Below are 22,135 nucleotides of genomic sequence, written 5' to 3' on the forward strand. Positions count from 1 at the left end.
ACCCCACTCTTCCTGCTTTCAGGCTTACCACTGGCCAATCCATTCTCCAAGTCACAGGGAAGCGAAATAAATGCCTAAAACCTTCATTGTCCTCAGTAAAGTCCTGTGATGTCTTCAACCTGGCCTCACCCTCAACATGCTGACACTTGCTCAAGGACAAATACACACACACACACGCACACACACACACACACACAGGCACCCCCTCTTTCCACCATGCTGACCTTCTTTTAGACTCTGGAGGGTGTGTTCTCCCTCTTGTTGGCTTGCTGCACCTCTGTCTGGAACTTACTTTCTCTCTCCTTGATCTGGCTTATCCCCATTCATCTTGCAGCTCTCAGTTTCCATGTCGCTCCCTCTGGGAAACCTCCCCCGTCTGCCCCTTCAAGTATGGGTGAGATGTTTGATGTGGCAATCATCACAACTACACATTGTTAACCAGAGTCATTGTTTACTATCCTTTGGAAGATTCTATTTTCCTAAGATGGCTCCAACAGTATCTGCCATCACACATGTCTTCTTCTGCAATGTGAGCTTGACACACCCCCCATCACAAGTGGAGTTTACTTCTCTTCCTCTTGAGTCTAGGCAGAGCCTGTGGCTGCTTTGACCAATGCAACACAGTGGAAGTGACACTGTGCTAATTCTGGGCGTGGCTCTAAAATGGCCTGGCAGCTTCTGCTTCCTGCCTCTTGGAAGCCAGCTGCCGTGTAAGAAGACCGATGACTCTGGGACCACCTTTCTGGGAGAAGCCCACACCACATGAAGGAGAGGTAGAAATGCCATATGAGGAAAGAGACAGAAGCCAAGAACACCGAGGTGCCAGACATATAGACAAAGAAGCCGTCGTGGAAGTGGATCCTCCAGGCCCAGCTGCCCCAGCTGATGCCACCTGGATAAGACATGATCACCCAACTGCATCCTTCCCAACTTCTGGACCCACAGAATTGAGCAAATAAAAATAATGAGCAAATAAAATAGTGAGCGAATAAAAATGGTTGTTTTAAGCCACTCCGTTTCCATGTGGTTTGTTTTGTGATAATAGATAAGTGGAAAATATGCCTTTATGTGAGAGGAGAGATGAGGTGGATTTTCAAAGCTCGCTGGGCTAAAGAAAACCTCTCACAAATATTTACCTTTTCAGAAAGCGGATATGTCCATTTAAATGTTATTACCAAGGCAACCAGACATCTAGCAAAATAAGCAATTATTAAACTAGACTTGAGAGATTAACTGTTGCATCCCATTGGCCATAGCAGTAAGCTCTGGAGCTCAGGTGCCCTGAAAGTCTCCTCTGTTACAATCAGCGTTTACAAGGACAGCTTCCTAATGAAAGAAAACAGGAGAGAAGGGCGTCGCTGTACATTTTCACCCACTTCTATCCTGGGTTTGCGATACTCTCGGGGATGCTTTCAGTTTATCACCTTTTCAGAGCTTCCTCTGGGACTCAGAATCCCTTCCAGCTCTGAAACTGTAACGAAAGTGAGAGCTTCCCTTCCTTCTTGTTTTTAATAAACCAGTCACAGGTAGAAGTTAAGTCCAAGGACGTGCATTGTCAGGGCAAGGCAAGGAATTCTGCTTGCAGGCCCCTGTGGAGAAAAGAACAGGCCTGGAAAGCCAGAAGACTTAAAATGAGGAAAAACAAAGGTGAGAGAGGGGCAAATTTTTACAAATGGAATATGGGGCATGTAATCTTTCATTATAACAGGGCCCACTTTTGAGATGACAAATGTGACCCTGTGCATGGAGCTTTGAGCACTTTTCACACTGTCATTTGCCATCTAGATGGAGATGTCGACCAGGCAGCTGGATATATGAGTGTGTAGGTACACTATCGATAGCCCTTGGAATCCTGCAAAACATAAAGAAAAATCCACGCTGATATGACAATGAAGAAAGCCTTCCCTAGAAGATTCCAGATAACACCGTTATAGTCTGTAAAGATACCCACATTATCAACATATTTGAACTTTTTTTCTCAAAAATTTTATTTTCCTCTTCTGTATGACTTTTCAACTTTCTGCTCAAAGGTATTTTATAGAAATACATGGACATCTTTCATTTCATCATTTGTATGTTTTTTTCTCCTGCAAGCAATCAACTCAAAAATTCTTTCTTGCAGATTGGTCAGGTTTTGGTAATTTGCCTCCCAGAGCACTGTAGCTGCTGTTCATTAAATGACAAATATCTCTGGAATATTCCATATTAGAGATTCAGACTCACTGAACCCAGGAAATCAATTGGCTCCAAGTCAGGGACTGATTATTATGTAAACATTAGTTTATGAAGGCCATTAATGTGCTGCTGATTGAGGACATCCAAATATGTCCAGAAAAGACGGGTATACGTGACTCCCGTTTCCACCCTCGTGAGAGCAATCTGCACAGTCGGTCAGTTCCATCAACCAGGGTTCTGACCCAGAAGCTACATGTGATCAGCTGTTGCATGAAACCCATAACTGTGTTCCTCTCTGTCTTTCCCATGGGTTTTTGGCAGTGTGCCAGAAAAGAACAGCTTGTGATCCTCTCTTTTGAGCCACAGATCTTTCTTAGAATTCATCACAAGCAAAACACTCTTGGCCCTGAAAGGCCGATTCATCTCTGAACCAGGGAAAGGGAGAAATTTAGGTGAATGATTCCCCTAATACTTACCTCATGTACCCTGATAACCTTTCTCGGTTTTCAGCTTTTATAAGGTTGTGTCTTCTGGCCAAATGAAGGCTGCTTTCAAGATCACAGTATTGGAGTTAAAATAAAAGGCTAATTTGAATTAACCTCTAGTTAGTGTTATGTATGCTGAGGTGTTTACAAATGAAGTGTACTGATGTCTGCAACTTACTCTGAATGCACCAAAAATAATAATAACATTGGCAGTAGTAGTAATACCGATAAGGTGGATTGAAAGATGGATAGAGAGATGGATAAATGGATAGATATATGACAAAGCAAATATAGTAAAAGGTAACTGTAGATTCTAGATGGTGGTATATGGGTGCTCACTGTAAAGTTCTTTTAACTTTTCTGTATTTTGAAATTTTTCGTGATAAAATTTTGGGAAAAATAATTTGAATCAAAGTGGGAATTGTGGCTGGAAGAGTTCCATAAAGATACCCCCTTTGCCTACTTTCTTCACTTTCAACTCTGGCACCTTGTACACTACCATTCAGTGAATGTCTGTTGAATTGAGCTGTTGAACTAAATTCCAAGCTACTAAATCACTTTCACAGCTAGCAGAATTCCTCTAGGGCATGAGTTGGCAAATCTTTTCTGTGAGGGCCAGATGGTAAATATTTGAGACTTTGCAGGCGTACGGTCTCTGCTGCAACTACTCTACTCTGCCGTTGTAGCATGAAAGGAGCCACACACTATGCCTAACGAATGGTCATGGCTGTGTTCCAATAAATTTTATTTACAAAAACAGGTGGTCATAGTTTGCCAACCCCATCTACACCCCAAATCCTTACCTTCCACTAAAAAACGGGAGTAAAATTGATAAAATGCCAACATCTCTGTAAAACTTTCATAGGTGTCAAGAAAGGTGGTAACAAAACAGAACAACAAACCTTTCATGTGCACCTCCAGCCCCCACTCACCCATCTCCTTTCATAAGGAACAATGCTATTTGTTCCACCACTGGACTTGAGGTTTAAAATGCAAGCATCCTTAGGAGAGGTGACACATTAACAGTCGATTCCACTAAGTGTAAACTACTACATCAGGTCCCAACCTCCAAGCAGATTATTTTAGTACCAGAAGGAATAAGTGCAGGAGGTGATGGAGTGACACCCCAATGAAGAGACAACAGTGGAAAAAGCTCAAGCTGTAGAAAGAAGCTGTTGGAGCCCTTGTGGGCTTACTCTTTAGTGAGGAGAGACAGATATCAACGGTAATAAACAGGGAAATTATGTAGTAGGTTATAAGGTGATATGTGCTATGGAAAAAAGAAAAAGTGGAGCAAACTAAGGAGATTGGGAGTGCTGGGTGAAGTGAGGCTTGTAGTCTTAAACAGGGTGGTTCAAGTAGGGCTCATTAGGAAGATACCATTTAAAGCAGAGCCTGGAGATGAGGAAATGAACCAGAGAGACATCTGTGACAGTTTGCCAAGCAGAGGAAACCACAGATGCAAAGGCCCTGGGGCAGACGGCACTCAGAATATTGTAGGAGTAGCAAGGAGGCCAGTTTTAGGAGCAGCAAGGTAAAGTAGAAGAATCATAAGATGATGTTAAAGACAGTGCTAGGGAACCAGAAGTGAGAGGACCATTGGAGAGTTCAGATTGGTGAAGTGGTGAGAACTGACTTACATTTCAAAGAATCACTCTGGCTACTCAGTGGAGAATAGACTGCACACAGGAGGCAAGAGTCAGTGAGGGAGAGCAATCAGGAGGTGAGAGCAGTATTCCAGGTGAGGGATGGTGGCACTGAGACCAGTAGGTAGCAGCAAAGGTGGTGAAAGTGGCCAAAATGGGGACATGTTCTGAAGATAGGGCTAACTGTATTTTGTGAAGGATTGGACGTTGGGTGTGAAGGGAGGGTAAAAGTCAAGGATGAGTCCACGTTCTTTGGCCTGAGCAACTGGAAGGATAGAATTGCTATTAGCTGAGAAGGGGAAGACTGTAGGAGAAGCTAGTTTGAGGGGTTAGTTGGGAGGTCGGTTTTGACATGTTAAGTTTGACATGTCTATTAGATATTCCAAGTATAGATGGACAAGTGGATGGTCAACTACAAGTCTGGAATTCAGGAGTGAGGATCTGAAATTTGGAATCATAAGCATATAGATGGTGTTTAAAGCCATGAGTCAAATGAATTTTTTAAAGTGAGAGAAAAATGGAGGTCAGCCAGAAACCAGATCTCTCTCTCTCCCTCCCTTCTCCTCCCCGACTCTCTTTCTCATACACACACACACACACACACACACACACACACACACAAAACCAATGAATCCTATCAGCACCTTTCTTATTATGAAAAGGTAAGATCTACTACTCCCAAGTGAACAAGTTTGTTTACGCCATGAAGTCAAATTATCCCATGCTACATCCTTACAGAAGCTTGTCACATGCTAAAGACTTACATAAACAAGCTTTAGAGAAAATTCCTAAGGGTCTCACTGGGTAGAGGTGACAACACAGACTGTAATTCGAGCAAATTAAATCATGTGATTGAAACAGCAGGTTGCCACAACAAGTTAGAATTAAACTAAAGACATGGAAAATACAGAGCCAAAGAAAGGGTCGGGAGAAGTGGCAGAGGAAGTGAATGAATAGAATAAGTAAATAAATCTGTGACATTTTGACTTAGAGGAAACCACGCCTCCCAGCTGCCCTTGAGTGTTTCAAGCCCCAAGAAGGGATGGGAATCCCGAGAGATTGTGCCCAGGTGTTTCCAAGTTTCTGCCACTTCCTCCTTTCCCTCCCCTAAATATACTTTTTATTCTAGAATTGATCTTCTACTGTGCTACCATACATCAACAGTGGAGTTAATACAAATCACCATGTGGGAAAGGAAGTTAATTAGCAGAGTGTAAAATTAACTCATTTGGCCAGGTTGCTGTGCCACTGTTACACTGCTTCACTCTCACTTTCTCGAATGACTGCCTACTTTATCCCTAGAGGGTGGAGGGCTATTTGGAACCCATCAGTGACTTATTTGCTATTGGGATCTATTCTCCCCTCTTTTGAATTCTTCTGAAGGATTCTTTGGCCTTCCCAAAATTCCAGTTTCAAACAGAAATATAAAAAATATCTCTGTCACTTATTTTTCACACACTCTGCTGTAATTAAACCTTTACTTGTGGTTCTTCCTTCACCAGATATAAGCCCCCTGAAGATGTGGGCTGCCTCTGCTCTGTTGACTACTGTGTCTCCGGCCCCTAACAGAATGCTTATCCCACATGGTATGTTCTCAATAAGACTTGAATGAATGAACAGAAATGATGCTAATCCTGTGTCCACTCAAAAGAATACCTCTTTGAAAGTCAGTAGCTACACTCCTCTCTGCCAACTCAAGGTTTCATCACACCATAGATGTTTACAAATAAGTTAAGGTAGCCAACAATTTATAAGTTAATACAAGAGTGTCAATGCATGCTAAAAGGATGATTCATTTTCTCGGCTGTCCATAGCAGAGCCTAAAATAAGGCATTAGACTTATTATATATGGGCAGCCAGTATGCACCAGAGAAAATGGTGCAAGCAGTAAAGCCAAAAGTTGTGATGTTGTATTAATGATGTCAAGTGACAATCACACTTTTTCATGGCAATCTTGATGCGCAGTACATTAGCAAAACTGTTCTCTTTTCCATTTCTGGATTTCTTAATAATTTAAGTTGTGGAAATGCGCTCCTTTTCGGTCATATTAACTGTCCTTCTCTCTCATATATTCTCCGACCTCCCTTTCTCCAGTGTTGAGCTGAAATTTTCATTGCTGATTCTCTGCGCACTTTGGCGTTACCTCATGGTTTCCTGCCTTGAGCGAGAGAAGTCAGCGTCAGAAGTGGGGTTTTGCAGAGATATTTTCTTGTCCTTCCCAGCACAGAGCTCTCTAAACAAAGGCAGGGTTATCACATGTACCCGACAGCTGCCTGGGAAAAGCAGGAGCTGTAGTTATCAAAGTTGGAACCTTTCTGAAATATGCTCTGTCTCCGTTTTTGTTGCATTCAATCAGATCAACAAGTGTTGGCTAAGTTTGAGCGTGGTTTCCTGTGGGATTGTGTAAGGCCTTGCAGGACAATAAACGTTTTGGGGGCACTGAGTAATGTAGCCATTTCTGACCCAGCAGCCGGGAAAATGTGAGACAATTCACCGCAGCTGGAAGGAGGACAGTGGGGCTGTGTTCCTGCGAGGGCAGATTAACTTTACCTCCGTGGACCTGGCGGCGGAACAAGCCAAAATGGTGCGTTTAAACGGCAGGTGGCTACGCAATATCATATCCTACAGGAAAATAGATTCGGATCCGGGTGTGGTAGAGCCTGAAGTTCACAAAATTTGGGGAGCCTGCTTTAAGAAAAATACTAAAAAATCATGAATATGAAATCACTGGGGCTCCTCTGGGACTTTGGATGGGACCGTGTAATTTGGGGGGCTGCTATAGTTTCACAGTAAATTACCCCCCAGCTCAAAATCTCGTTCAGGGAAGCTGTCGGGTTGTGTGTACATCATCATCAGCTCGATGTAGTTTTGCGTCGTTTCCTCTGCTGATTTCCATGCTATTCTTTAGGCATTGGCTTTTCATATTGGCTTCATAACTGCTTCCAAAAAGACAAAGAAATGTTAGTCATACCTTCTTTTATTTATCTGTGTTTTTATGATGTTATTTTAGCTACAAATATTTGGTCTTAGGTTCCTGAAGTCTCCCTAAATTGGGAGCCTGGGGGTATTTTAGATAGAGATAGAAAGATGGAAAGGAGGTGAACCAGACAGCTGCAGCCACATCCATATAATTTTGAAAGTTCCTGTGGACCATGATGATTTCATTGGATTTAAACAGTAGTACAACTATAATGTGGTCTAGGTCAGTGCTTTTCAAACTCTCATGTGCACAGGGATCACCTGGGGATCTGGCTAAAACGCAGATTCTGATGCTCTAGGTGTGTGGCAGGGCCCGAGACTCTGCATTTCTAACAAACTCCCAGGGGATGCTGATGCTGTTGGTCCATGGACCACACTTTGAGTAACATCCATGTATTGATTTGTAAGAAATCTACTGGCGCAAATGCACAGTCAATAGGGCTGGTTCAGCCTGATTTTAAGGTAACCAGTCCCAGGACTGAAAACTTGTGATAGACCTGCGAGCAGGTGCTTGTTGACTGGAGAATACGTGTGGAGTCCTCTCCTTAGCTCCTATCCCCAGGAGCTGGGGGAAGGGGGATGAGGACTGAAATTTTATCATTGAGGATCATTTTGTTGTCTTAAGTTTTTAAACTTTGGTATGGTTTTTTTTAAAACTCTACCTACGGAGTGATGAGGGGAAGGGGTACAGGATTCGGGAACATCTACTGGGGTGCTAGGCATCGTACCGCCATTTTCTCTTGACTCCTCATAACCCTTTGAGGTGGTTATTGTTTCACTCCCTTTACAGATGGGGAAGCTGAGGTTTAGCAGGGTTAAGTAACATGCCAGGTTGCACAGAGACAGAGCAGGGATTGGAACCCACCAGCTTGGTGCTTTCGCCCACACCAACCTGTATCGCCTAAGCGGTGTTATGTGTTAAGCTAATTCAGCATAAGGTATTAAGACGTGCCTTTATCACTTTTTGCTTTTTTCCTAAGGAGGGTGCCCAGAGGAGTGCCCTGGGCAAAGGGGAGGGAGCAGAAGGAAAGACATTGCTGAAAAGAAGGAAGGGCTTATAAAAGCTCTATTGGGCACTGAAGATGAATTTCACACCTCAAGCAAATTTTAGTTCCAACAGGAATGGGTTTGGAATTCTCACATTCTTTGTGCCAAATGGCCTTCCCAAATGTCTGGTTTTCATAAATTTATTTTGGAGCAATTAAGGTAAGGTGTTTCAAAATGTTAAGAATTTGAGTGTCAATGTCAAAGGATTTCTGTCCATATCATGCCAAGATCAATTGTAACTTTCTCTCTCCTGCATAACATCAAGTGAGGTTGGGATTTGTCAGGTTCTTTGGAGCCGGTATTTGTCTTTGGCCAGCATCTTAAGAGATATTTTTGAACCACTTTGCCTGTTTCTGAGTTCAGCTTTTTTTTCCTGTTTAACTTACCAGGAAGATAAACTTAGCAGGAAGATAAACAGGCCCGGCCTTGGGCAAATATTTGAAGATCAAGTTTGTCACAGGTCCTCCATTTTCCCTTTCTGAGCCCTCCCATCCCCCGTCCGCACTTGGTGCATCTGCACATTCCTTCTTGCCTACCCCCCTCCACTGCCCTCCCACAACATGTATTATTATAATATTTTGACACCTATCAAACTCTTTAGCTAAATGCTACGTAAAGTAAGAGAAGATAACTAAATCAAGTGGGACATCTCTCAATTCTAAAAAAATAAAGCTTTAAAGGTGCCATCCTGACCCAGGCAGGGAATTTACTTTTTGGTTGGGGGAACTATCCAGTGGCCCCGTTTAACTATATATACCTTTCTCCCTTCCTTTCCTGCCTCCTACTCCTCCTTCTGCACCACTTAGAATTTATTCCAACTTTTGAGGGTTGTATGCGCTTGCCTATTTTCAAATGTGGACTAGAGTTTTGCTATTTAACACTGCCTTGGAGGTTCCTGCTGAAAGGTTATTTGTAGGTCACATCTTTCTGATATTTCCAATAAAAGGTCCTTTGCATGGGTCTGGTAAGACTCAAATTTATGCCCAGTTCTACCAGACAGCATGCCTCAGCAAGGCTGTAATATGTTTAGCTGAACATATAGGTCTCTTTTAGTCTATTTATTGCCACGATGATGTGGACAGTGCCCCAAGCAGGGCACTAGAAATCTGCTCCCTGGGCTGTGTCTCTTAGGTCACAGCTTTGCAGTTCTGGCTAAGTCACTTAGGCAGCTGGGGCTCAATATTGCATCTATAAAATGACTTCTAGGCTTCCTACCAGCTTTGATATCCTATGGCTGCCTTCCTATATTTAGGTTAGAGGCTTCTCTGAGGAGGAGAGTTACACAGCCGGCACGTCCCTCTGTAACATTAGCATCATGGTCAATAACATGGTCTGTGGAGTTAGGCTGCCTGGATTCAAATCCCAGCTCCACACACTAGCAGTGTGGCCTGGGCAATTAGCTTGTCTATGGCAGCTTCATCAGCTGTAAGCAGGGAACGATGTTGCATCCTACCCCATAGGGTGACTTTGTTACAACTTACCTCATAGGATAGGGGTGTTATGGACTGCCCCATAGGGTGGCTGTGTACTCCTTAGGGTGGGGTGTAACAACCTACCCCACAGGGTAGGGGTGTCATGACCTACCCATTAGGGTTATTGTGATCAGCAAATGAATGCATATTTTTAAGGTGCTTTAAATAGCCCCTGGCACATGGCGAGCCCTCCTTCAACATTAGCTAGGATTAGTATTACTACAATCAATCATATCCTTCAAGGTCCAATTTTAATGCCCTCCCTTCCATAATATCTTTCTTGATTATCTTAAGGAAGAGAACAACTTTTCCTTCCTCGGGACTTTCATAGCAAAAAGAATGGACTCTGCTCTAGCACTTGAGTTGTTTCTCTCCACCTTTTCCTTTTTAAATCATGAATTGGTGTCCATGGTATGTCCAGTATTTTCACACAAGGTTTCTCATTTAAGTCATGTAAAGTGGGAGAGCTGTTACCCATCTCATTTTATAGATCAGAAAACTAAAGTTTGGAGCAGGGAAGGGGCTAGGTCAGGGTGACACAGTTCACAAATGACAGTCCTGTAACCTCCTCCAAGCCTTCTGAGCCCCCCACCCCACAGCTATCTTACATATTAGTTAGTTATGAAACCTCTCTCTCAAACCTGTTCGTTGTCACTCGGGATGGCGGAGAGCTGATCTTTATTTCTGGAACCAGTCACTCCATGTTGGGCATACTGTAGGTTCAAAATCAAGTGTGTTGAATAGACCTGCAGAGTTGAACTCATTACTCTCATGGTATCATTTCCTTATAAATGCTAAATAACCAGAGTGATTCCAAGTCATGTTAATTCAGCACGCACCTTTTATGTATGTTATAGGTTACACAATGGTTGCTGGCTTCCTTATAGAAAATATTGTATTGATTTCTGCCAGGTTTTTTTTTTTTCCTCCCCTGCACTTTAATCTCTTTCTAGTTTCATGTGCTTAGGGAAATAGGTAGCCTGGGGTATTTGGTAAGCAAATTGATGTGTCTATTCTATGCAGGTGGTAATATGAGAGTTCAGCCAAATCCCACCAGCTCCTCTATGGAAATAGATTTCTGGTTAATACTGCCTAGGTTTAAGATCTCATTTATTTTGAAAGACTGTTTCTTTTCTACCTTCCTTTAAATAAGGGTAGGCAGAGCCAAGTTTGCTAGTTGTTGAACAGGCATTTGAATCAACAAGAGTACCTGAGCCCTGTAGACTTATTGTCCTAATACAAGGGAGGAGACATTGCATTTTTAAAAATTAGTCATCACCAATTATCACCTCTTATACCGAGAGAGACCATAGAAAGGCCTTCAATTTAGAATCTAGGCTAATCTAGGAGAGGAAAGAAGTACAAGAAAGGGACAGAAGCAAATAGAATGAGAAAGGCAGGTCCAAACTTGAGCAAGAACCAGGTATTGTCTTAGAAGAAACCAATCTGGAGATGACAAAAGTGTGAGTCATCAAAATGGGGTTCTTCTCGTTTGTGAGGAAGCTGGGGAGTCTAGCTCAGGGCGTGGAACTTTGAGGGATTTCAGAGATGTGTGGCTCCACGTGTTTACTATATGGGAACAACAAATTACAGACTCAAATGCACAGTATGTGAACTCATTTTTGTGAAAATAAACACGAGCACGTATATATTTGACAAAATCTACGGGTATGTTCACCAAAATGGTAACAGTTCTTTTCTTTTACTTCTCTGTAGCTCTCGGTTTTGTAGAATAAACATATACCATATATGATTTTTAAAATGAAAGCAAAAAAATTCACAAAGGGGAAGATTTTTGAATGAACAATTTTGTTGAAATTTGACAAATTTTATTGCTTCAGGTGCAACAATGTGTATAAACCCTTGGAGATTTATTAGAAAATGTGCTCGAGGACTTGGTCCCTTCCTTTCTAGTCAATGTGCTCCTTCCCTTCAATATACAGAAGCAACTTTGTGAATTTCATTTGTCAATGGTTTCTGTGACTCACCATATTAATTTTTAGATAAAATTCCCCCCAAAACCATTTTTAATGTAACAAATGTGAAAGTTCTATAAACAGAAAAGTGTATGGATCATCATGCAGTACTGGGAAAGGCTGCGTACTACCTTGGACATTGGGATTTGCATTTTTAAAACAGCGTTCGTAATGTTACAAATGGATTCAGCAACTGGAAAAAATTTGAAAAGTAAACTTTCTATTCAACTAACCAGATCTATTTAACTAGCACTCTGCTTTGAGGTGTAATGTTTTAGCTGTGGATATAAGACATTTGACTAGAGCATTCACAGTTTTCTCTTTTTGCTTTGTTAGTAAATTTTTTAAGTGTAAAAGGTGAAAGTGCCCTACAATTCTGCCCGGTGTGGTATGGCTCCGCACAGGGGACTTTAACTCACAAGAAGTAGACCCTCCACAGTTTCAATAAGTCTTCAAGCAAATTCTCTTCCGGCCATAGACTTTGGGTGTAGAAAATAATCTTATCTGAGCAGGTGTATGTGTAGTGGTTATGATAGAGGCACAGGTGAAAGATAGACATGCTGCCTGCCTTCCCAGGTCCTGCTGGGTTCACTACACCCTGATCGCTGCCCCGTCTCTGCGTCTGGGGCAAAGAAACCAGTGACCATGGCGAATAGCACCCACTGTGCTCAAAAGAAACCCAATCCACTTTCACAAAAGAATTATACATTTTTTTCTGGATAAAACAATATTTAAAGCAAAAAGTGACCAAGACTTTATTATATTTAGTAGATAAGATTTCTGCTACTTCTGCCTATAAATCAAACAATGCCCTTAGAGAACATTTGAGGGATTAATAAATAGTTGCCTGATCTCTGTAGATAAATAATAAAAGCTGATTTTCTTGATTCCCCTTTCTAGAGAGGTGTTGTCTGTGTCAGGAGGGAAGCTGGCTGGGCCCGACTGGGTTTATTCAATGCCAGGCTGTTTCTTAGTCTCCCTTTCTTCCACTACCCTGCCATCATGGGCCCATCATACTCCTGGGCCAGTGAGAAGTGCCCATTAGTGACTGGACAGGTTCACTTGGCATCCGCCTCCATCCATACAGAGCAATGTCTGTGTGGGTGCTTCCTGATAGAGAGTGATAAATAGGATGCAAATATCTTCCTTTTAGTGCATGACTCTGGCATAGCCAGAGGGAAGATGAGTGATGGTGCCTCAGAGCAGTAACTTTTTGCTTAGAGCTTGAGAGTTCAAGGACCCACAAGTACATTTTGGCTCTATCAAATGTAAGGTAAGTAAAGTTAATTACTTTCAGGTTATCAATAAACAAAGAAAGATAGTAATTATTGGGCATCTGACTGCTAATAACCATGTGATTTCACAAAGCAAAGAAGAACAGAAGAAAGTGTATCTCTTGTGGCCTACTGCTTAACATTACTTCTTTTCATTCTCAGATCTGACATCAGACTGAGGGTTGAAGCAACAGTCCTAGTAGAACCAAAAAATTAGTGCATTTATTTTCCAGAAATAAATTTTCAGTTTTAACGTTTTACGTGGATTTGGAAGGAAAAGCAGGAGTGTTTTTAGTTTATAAATACCAATTTTTTTCACTTCTTTTAAATCTCTTTTGATAGCATTTCTTTAAATGGTTTACTCTCAGAAATATTGAAAATTTTACCCGTGCCCTTTATGTTAAAGATCTGATCATAATCGGGGCTGAGGGTGTCATTTACAATGATATCAGAGTCTCACAGTGGTTTGGATAATTTCGTCAAACAACTGGCCACATTAATGGAGAGAAATTTCAGTTGATCAATTATTTCTCACATGGTGAGCTGTCTGGAGTTCAATTTGTAAAAGATTTATTATATCCAATTCAATTCAACAGATGCCTAGAGAATGCTTAAGGAATGAGGAGACTTTTGATAAGATGGTCTGGAGGATAGTACAAATATGGTGAATTTATGGTTCAGAGTGGGAGATGAGTAAAATGCATAAAACGCTGTAAAAACAAATCAACATATTTATAAAGGTCAAAGCCAAGTCAGTAGAAAAAAGTGCAGGTATGTGTGTATTTAAGAGTCCACTTAGTTACGTTTTCCTCTATAATCCTAAATCTAATTTTTAAAACTTGTATTATCCCTGAATGAGCTGTAGTTGAATCAAAATTATGAAAGCTAAAAGAGAACCTAGCTAGATACTGCGAACACTCAATTTAATTATTTTTTTTCATTTAGGACAACAATATGGATACAAAATCCATTCTAGAAGAACTTCTTCTCAAAAGATCACAGCAAAAGAAGAAAATGTCTCCAAATAATTACAAAGAGCGGCTTTTTGTTTTGACCAAAACAAACCTCTCCTACTATGAATATGACAAAATGGTGAGACCCTATTAATTCCATTGTTTTAATACTATTTAGTTTTTTAAGTCTCCACAAAGCACTTAATTATAATGAAACAATATCAGGTTTCTTAACTTACACAGTAAAAATCAACTTGCACTCATCACATTTTCTTTGTTAGCCAAGGTATAATTAATTCAAGATAATGATTTTTAAAACATTGGTTAACTTTACTAAGGCCAACTGTGACTGTAGAATAGTGGTTCTCAACTGAGGGTGATTTTGCTCCATAGAGGACATTTGGCAGTGGCTGGGGACATTTTTGGTCGTCATAATTTGGTAGTCAGGGGGGCAGTGTGATACTAGAATCTAGTGGGCAGAGACCAGGGATGCTGCTAAACATCCTATAATGCAGAGGACAGCCCTCACCACAAAGAATTGTCTAGCCCCAAATAGTGCTGAAGATAAGAAACACTGCCTTAACGCAATGCTGAAAGTAAGAATATTTCTGTATAGTTGAGTATTCTATCACAGTAGGAATACTGAAATACTGTCATAAAATTGAGGCAAAATGAAGATGCTTTGTGGAGTTAAATCTCGATTTTCCTGAGTAGATTAATCACATAGGATTGATTTGAAATGTCTTTCAAGATTATCAAACAAATATTAAGTGCTGCTTGAAGATTTGCTTTCGGAGGAGTATATGAGTTTGTGTCCACACTCAAAAAATATATTCTGTTGTCTCTGGACTTTGACTATTATGGAATAATTGGAAGTGATTCTCCCATGTCCATCCCATCTCCCAATCTCCTTCCCAAGCATAACCTTAACTTCGTGATTTTCTTTGTGCACCATTGTGTATCGCAGGAGGCATCTTATATTTTGTTTTTTAATTCAGAAAAGAGGCAGCAGAAAAGGATCAATCGAGATTAAGAAAATCAGATGTGTGGAGAAAGTAAATCTTGAGGAGCAGACCCCTGTGGAGAGACAGTACCCGTTTCAGGTAAGCGGAGGGACCACATTCCATTGGATGGATGGCTTTTCTTGTAACATTTTCTATTGTGAACTCAATATACCGGGGATAAATAATGATGTTGCAAAGACTCATTAAGACAATGACAAGGCTTGGAACATCCCCAGATGGGAGGTGGGCAGTTTGCTAAAGTTCTTTCCACCACTCTGCCTTTCCTAGAGGGAGAGCGTGTAAGCAGCAATGGCCTGACTTGCCTCGGAGTCTGACAATCTCTTTCATCAAACATTGATGAGCATTTCCAATGTACTGCAAGTACTAGGCACACTATAGGAAATAAAATGCCATCCCTGCCCCAATGCATTTACAGATCATTATAATGCAGTGAGGGTGAGTGTTAAGATGACGGTCAGCAGAGTAGCCATTGGTGCCCCAGGAAGCAGAAGCTTCACTCCTCACTCCAAGAGGTCAGGGAGATTTTCTGTTGGAGGTGACATTGGGGTTGGGAAGGACAAGTGGAGTTTAGCCCAGCAAAACAAAAGAAAGAGCAGGTGTCAAGGCACTGATAGGTGAAATAGTGTGGTACGATTGGAGAGCTCCAAGTAGTCTTTATGAATAAAGCAGCCCCGTGAGAGACCGAAAGAGATGAGCCTGGAGAAGTGGGTAAGGCCACATCATGAAAGGCTTTGCAGAGCATGTGAAGGAATTCTGATTTTACCCTGAAGTATTTTAAACAATGGTATGCTACAGAGAGTGTGCCTACAGTACCCTTTGGAAGTGGCTTGATTGAAGTCATGCCCTACTTTTGTTACATCATGAAAGCTTACCTTTCTGATCTAAAGGCAGGCAGACTGTCCTTCAGATGGTCAGACTACCCAGGGCTAATATGAGGGAACTGTGGCCAAAAATGAAATAAAATAGAATAATTTGGTTAAGGAACAGTCCATACTTCCCACTTTAAAAAAGAACATTATCCAATTGGAAGAAACCAATGGAGCGTGTGCTCATGGAAGATGCTTCAATTTCTTATCAGGCATAGAGTGCTCAAAAGAACGCAGGCTTTGGAGCCCCACAGAGCTCTTAGCCCCACTGCCTATATTCGTGTAATCATAGAAAACGAACTCAACCTCTCTCTGAGTTTATTTCTTCACTTGCAAAGTGGGCATAATCATATATTTTTCATAGAGTTGAAATAATATTAAAATATTAAAGTAAGAAAGAGCACAGAAACTAGTAGGTGTTTAATGAATGGTCTATATTATTTACCCACAGAAGTTAAATAAACTAGAGAAGGATCTGGGGAAGACATTGTACTGTTCAAACATTTAAACAAGTATTTTAAGGAGTAGAAAATTATTTATGCTGGGATTCCTGGGGTGGGACGTGACACAAGCGAATGAAGTACAGGGAGACATATTTTTACTCAATATAAGCATAAACTATATTATGATCAGAATATATGGAAATTGGCAAAGATGGCATCGCGAAAGTAAAGGACATTCCATCCCTGAAGATACTTTTAAGGATAGAGTGGATAAACATTTTCCAATGGGCTATCAAGAAAGTCATGTACTGGGTAGGTAGATGGACCAGAACACTCCTAAGACAACTGTACTGTCTAACATCTTATACTCTTATAATTCTCCATGGTCTAGGGCATCTCTACTGAGACCTCAATGTTCACTGCTGTCAGATGCATCATTGCTGTGATTTTCCAAAGTGTAGAGGTGTCTAGGATAAAACAAGTTGAGGGATGGAGGATAAAAATAACCAAATTTTTTTCATCTAATTCCAGAGCTAATGCATATTATATAAGCAAACTCAACGTTTCTTTCGAATAACCGAAAATTTGCAGTTGCACCAGAGCGAACTGTGATACAATTATATCTAAATGCACCAGATCTTTTCCTTTCCAGATTGTCTATAAAGATGGGCTTCTCTATGTCTATGCATCAAATGAAGAGAGCCGAAGTCAGTGGCTGAAAGCATTACAAAAAGGTAATTTAAAAAGTCAAAAAAAGGAGTCATTGATTGAATTCCTTTGAGGCTTGGTGGAGGAAAGATATGACAGTAAAAGGACCCAATGCCACAAGAGAATCTACTGATTTTCCTACCACCCTCAGAGAGTGTGCCATGCTCATCCTCATTTTGCATTCTCATTGTTACATAGGGGAGGCCTGGGGATCCTCATCCTCATTTTGCATTCTCATTGTTGCATAGAGGAAGCCTGGGGATAGGGTTCCCTTTCCCTGCGCTGCACAGAGCTGGCTATTGTGCCTTCCCAGCAGCATGGAGGAAGCAGGGCTGCCTGCTCTCCACCCACTGTGCTTGCCTTTACAAGGGCAAAGTCTAGGCCTCCTCAGGTCATGTAGTTACTGTACTTTGGATGTTTACAGAAAGTTATATCTAGTACTTGCTAAGCACTTACCATTTGCCAGTTACTGTGTCAAGTACTTGTAAAATATTTTCTTAGGTAATCCTCTTGACAACTCTATGGAAAGGGTAATATTGTTCTCCATTTTCCAGATAAGTGAAGACATGGCCAATGTCACATACCTAATAATGGAGAACTCATAATTCAATTACCCAAACCCAGCTTTTTAACCAGTACAGTAAAATGCTAGGCAAAACCCGGGATTTAATGACGCTTTTATTTAGCGATCCTTACGCTGCCCTGGTAACAACCTTTGGTCGAAGAGAGAGATTTTGTGTTAGTAATTTGGCACTATGATGTTTCTCCCTGCGATAATTTTATTTTAAAGGTGGGTAATGGTGTGAGGATGATATTTAACTCAAATGAATGACTCTATTGGTGGAATTTCAGATATTAAGCTCCCAGATGGGGAAAGATTTTCTTTTCTTTTCTTCAAGCTTTCGATTAGAGCTCTTTCTTAGTACACCTCAAATTACACCACTTTAAACAATCACCTACTCCACTTCAATGCAAATACATCCTTTTTTTCACACATAGGGCTTAATTTTCCCTTTGCATGAAAGGATTTAGCAACATATTCCATAAGATAGTCAAGTGATCCAGTAAGGAGAGAAGCCTCCCTCTTGGTGAAGGAGGAGGGCAGCCCTCTTAGAGTCAGACAAATCTGTATCCAAGTCCTGCTTTGTTGTGGCATCTAATAAAACCATCTAACATCTCTGAGTCTCAGTTTCCTGACCTGTAAAATAGGAGATCACATTTCTTTCTTCCTAGAATGGTCATGAGCCACAAATGAGTGATTCATAAATACATTACAGTATCCTGCACACAAACATGAGTTGCTGTAGTTATAGTGGGGCCTCTAGGAGGAGCTCTAAGATGCTGCTTCCCATTTACTCTCCTTAGGGGAGGTTTCCTGGGGGCAGCTGCTCTGTAGACACCTCCTGTATGCAGCTATTGATCATGCACTAGGGTTCTGTGTAGGTCCTTCTGGAACTTTATATGGTAGACAGGTTTGGGTGGGCCCTAGGTAGCTCATGTGAAGGCATACAGAACATAAAAGGGGAGCAGAGACAGAAGCAGAAGTGAATCTCGTAGCCCCTCATAAAACCACAGAGAGACCCTATCACTAGGGCTGCCATATACGCAGCAAGCAATTTGTATCAGTGAGTAATGCTTTGGGATGCAGGTAAAAAGACACCAAACAGTTGCTGAAACAAATGCACTGTTGTTCCTCTCACAAGTCCAGAGATGAGCAAGTCCAGGGTAGTGCAGCAGCTCAGTGAAATCAGTAGGGACCCTGGCTCCTCCTAGCTTTCTGCTTTTCCACCCTTAGAGGCTCTCAGAAAGACTCTGAGCTTTCCCAGAAGCCCCTCTGCAAACTTCTGCTCATGTCTCATTGGCCAGAACTGTGTCTCATGGCCATCTCTATGTGCAAAGGAGGCTGGAAGACAGTACCTGGCTTTTCCAGCCTCTATGCTGGAATGCAAGAGAGAAGGTGGATAGGATCGGCTGTCAAGTTGAAGGTAGCAAGAGAGAAAGAGGGTGGTATCAGCTGTCAGGTTGGCCAACCAACCTACTGCAAGAAAACAAAGAGGTTCTGTCACTCAAATCCTATCCCATACGAAGTTTCACTGTAATATAATGACCCTCTCCCCTTTTTGCGCCTATTATTTGGCTCAGGCATTATAAACTGAGATGGACATTGGAGACATAGAATTCTCCAGAGGGTAACCTACACTTGGGAGGTTCGGGCTGATTCACTGGGGACTTAAGGAATGTCAGCTACCATGGTTCTGAATTCAGCTGATCAGATGTGGATAAAGTGTGCCCTTCTTTCCAAAAATTAAAACTGAAAGGCTTTTGGCAGGGAAGCTGGCATCTGTGCAGTGGAGTGTAGTAGAAAATCTTGGGGCTGAGTCTCAGGTCTGCTCTTTACTAGATTTGTGAACTTGAGCAAGTTACACCACCTCTCTGCACCTCAGTTTACCTAACTCTGTAAGATCCATCATAACAACTCCAAAGTTGTTGAGTAGATTAAATGAGATGATATATGTGAGGGAGAAACATGTAAATGTAAAGTCCTATACACATATAATTTATGAGTTCCTCTTATTGTCATTATTAGATGGTGGGACTGTTGCAATGTGGACTTTTGGACTTGGTTGGAAAAGAATTAGTTACCCAAGAAACTAAATCCATGTAGTAGGAAATAAGAGGGATCTTGGCACATGGAGACTAGGAGCTTAGAGAGCAGGAAGGCAAGCAATGTGCTCAAGGAATTGCAATGACCATTGTCAAGGTTGGAAACTAGTGTTTTATAATCTTAACTCCTTCTGCTTTTTGTGATTTTGGTAATAATTTTCCTTTAATTCCCATGAATATTTAGTAAAGTTTTTATTTAATGCCAGTGTTTTTGGGTAAGCTGAGCTGAGTTAAACTAAGGGAATGATATCACTAAAGCCCACTATTCATTGAACACCTACTCTGCACCAAACACTGTGCTGGGTGCTTTACATACATTTTCTCATATCCTTCCAATGACCCAGCAAAGTAGTGCTTATTATCTCCATCGACTACTTTGAGTCAGAGTTGTAAAGGAGGAGCAGAATTCTGCTGGGATCAAATTAGGGATCCTCAAGATGAACATAAAATCAAGAAGGAAAGAATTGAAGCCACATATAGAACCAGCCCTCCCCACCTAGTAATTCATCTTGAACTACTCTACTAAGACCTTGTAGGTTTCTCTGCTGTATTTTGAGAGAGGCTAGTTTGTTGTAGACACAGTCTTATACTCCAATATTAGAATTTCATTTCTTTGGATTTCTTTGTCCTATTTCCATGGGTTTTTAAAATATTCACATATTCCTAGAAAAGTAGTCCCATAAACCATTCATTCCTTGGTATGTGTAAATGAGGTCAGAGTCATGAAAGACAAAGAAGGGATGAGATGTTGTTCTAGATCAAGGAAAACTAGATAAACTAAACGCCATGAGTGATTCTGGATTGGATCCTCGATCAGAAAAAAATGAATGATTATAAGGAATATTATTGGGACAATTGAAAAAAATTGAATATGAAATATATATTAAGTAATAGTATTGTATCAGTATTAAATTTCCTGAATTTGATAATTGTATTATGGTTATATAAGGAAATGTCCTTGTTAACAGAAGTTACATGCTGAAGTATTTATGGGTGACATTAGTTAGGTCATAATATCTGCAACTTACTCTCAAATGGTTAAGCAAAATATAACAATGATAAAAAATTTAAAAACAATATGTTTATACAGAGAGAGAGATAAAGCAAATGTGGCAAATGGCTAAAAATGGGTGAATCTGGGTAAACGGTATATGGACATTCATTGTACTATTCTTGCAACTTTTCTGTACGTTTGAAATGTTTCAAAATAAAAAGTGGAGAGAATGTATATTAGAACCTTCTTTTTTTTTTTCCTAAGATCTAGTCCTACCCTCCAGCCTCTTTTGGCTGCAAGGGAACACCATGTGCCATAACCCACTTACTTCCTTTATGGATGTATTTCTAAAATCCTAACACCAAGCTGATCCGTACCTGCATTTTCTGCTAGTTTTTTTTTTTTTTTAAGACTGATGTAAGTTATTGTGTTGTTCTTGCTATACGCGTGGTTAGACTTTTCTTCTTGGCTTTTTAACTTCTAAGTGAAAGACGTATCCTTTGGGAAACGTTTGCCCTCACCCTGGTTGCCGGCAAAATGAGGTTTTCATTGTTCTGTGATAACAGCACTTACTGAATGTGTTTCTTCTCTTGGGCCAATGTTTACTCACCTCGTGTTTTCTTCCTGCCTGCTCCCCAGAGATAAGGGGCAACCCCCACCTGCTGATCAAGTACCACAGTGGGTTCTTCGTGGACGGGAAGTTCCTGTGCTGCCAGCAGAGTTGCAAAGCGGCCCCGGGATGTACTCTCTGGGAAGCATGTAATGTGACCCCTCTATTGGGCTGGGCCCTGGGTGGATGGTGCCCCATTAGGCAAACCTGCCCCATGCCAGAACAGCTCGCCAGTTCAGGAAAATGAGATGTACCAGATTGGTTGGCATCATGAAAATCCAGCCTCGAAGATGCTATCTGGCAAATGAAGTCCAATTCTAGGGTCAACTGAGTCATGTTCATTAAAATAATAACAATATTAGCATCTGCCATTCTTTCGTTTCTTGAGAAATATTTTTTAAATTGGAATCATGAATCAAGCAAGGAGCTGTTTATTACCTCCCATAATTCTTCCTAGTTTAAGATAAACTCCAAATAGGTAGAATGTGGTGAACATATCATCATGGTTCATAAACTAAAATTATAAACTAAAAAAACCAGCATCCTTTTTAAAAAAATCAAAAGATAAAATTTAAGTAACACTTTTAATCACCACATATACCAATATGATGGATGGCCAAGTTTTAAAAGATGTATTTCAAGTGGTTTGCCATTCTGTACATGTTTGTTGATTTCTTAATAACATCAGAGAAGGTAGTGAAAAGTTTGCTTTAAGCACAACCAGATTCTATCCGGTTATACTCCTAGGGCAATCTTCCTGAGACTTTATCCAGAGACAGAGAAGAAAGCCCACTGAGTGGCTCTGAAGGGATAATGGA

At 41.0% G+C, this 22,135-nt stretch overlaps 1 protein-coding gene across 1 annotated transcript in view; it reads left to right on the plus strand.

The window, feature by feature from the left end:
* The first annotated feature begins 6,749 nt into the window (after positions 1-6,749).
* The window catches only part of BMX (BMX non-receptor tyrosine kinase), a 51,303-nt gene continuing 35,917 nt past the window's right edge, over positions 6,750-22,135 (plus strand). Inside the window, exons 1-5 of the mRNA XM_058535165.1 lie at positions 6,750-6,890; positions 14,000-14,146; positions 15,006-15,110; positions 16,994-17,075; positions 21,347-21,466. Of these exons, the coding sequence (XP_058391148.1) occupies positions 6,888-6,890; positions 14,000-14,146; positions 15,006-15,110; positions 16,994-17,075; positions 21,347-21,466 (457 nt within the window). The 5' untranslated portion in view covers positions 6,750-6,887. The remainder of the gene's footprint in view (positions 6,891-13,999; positions 14,147-15,005; positions 15,111-16,993; positions 17,076-21,346; positions 21,467-22,135) is intronic.

Source organism: Diceros bicornis, chromosome X (assembly GCF_020826845.1).
Source record: "Diceros bicornis minor isolate mBicDic1 chromosome X, mDicBic1.mat.cur, whole genome shotgun sequence".
NCBI classification, from domain to species: Eukaryota; Metazoa; Chordata; class Mammalia; order Perissodactyla; family Rhinocerotidae; genus Diceros; species Diceros bicornis.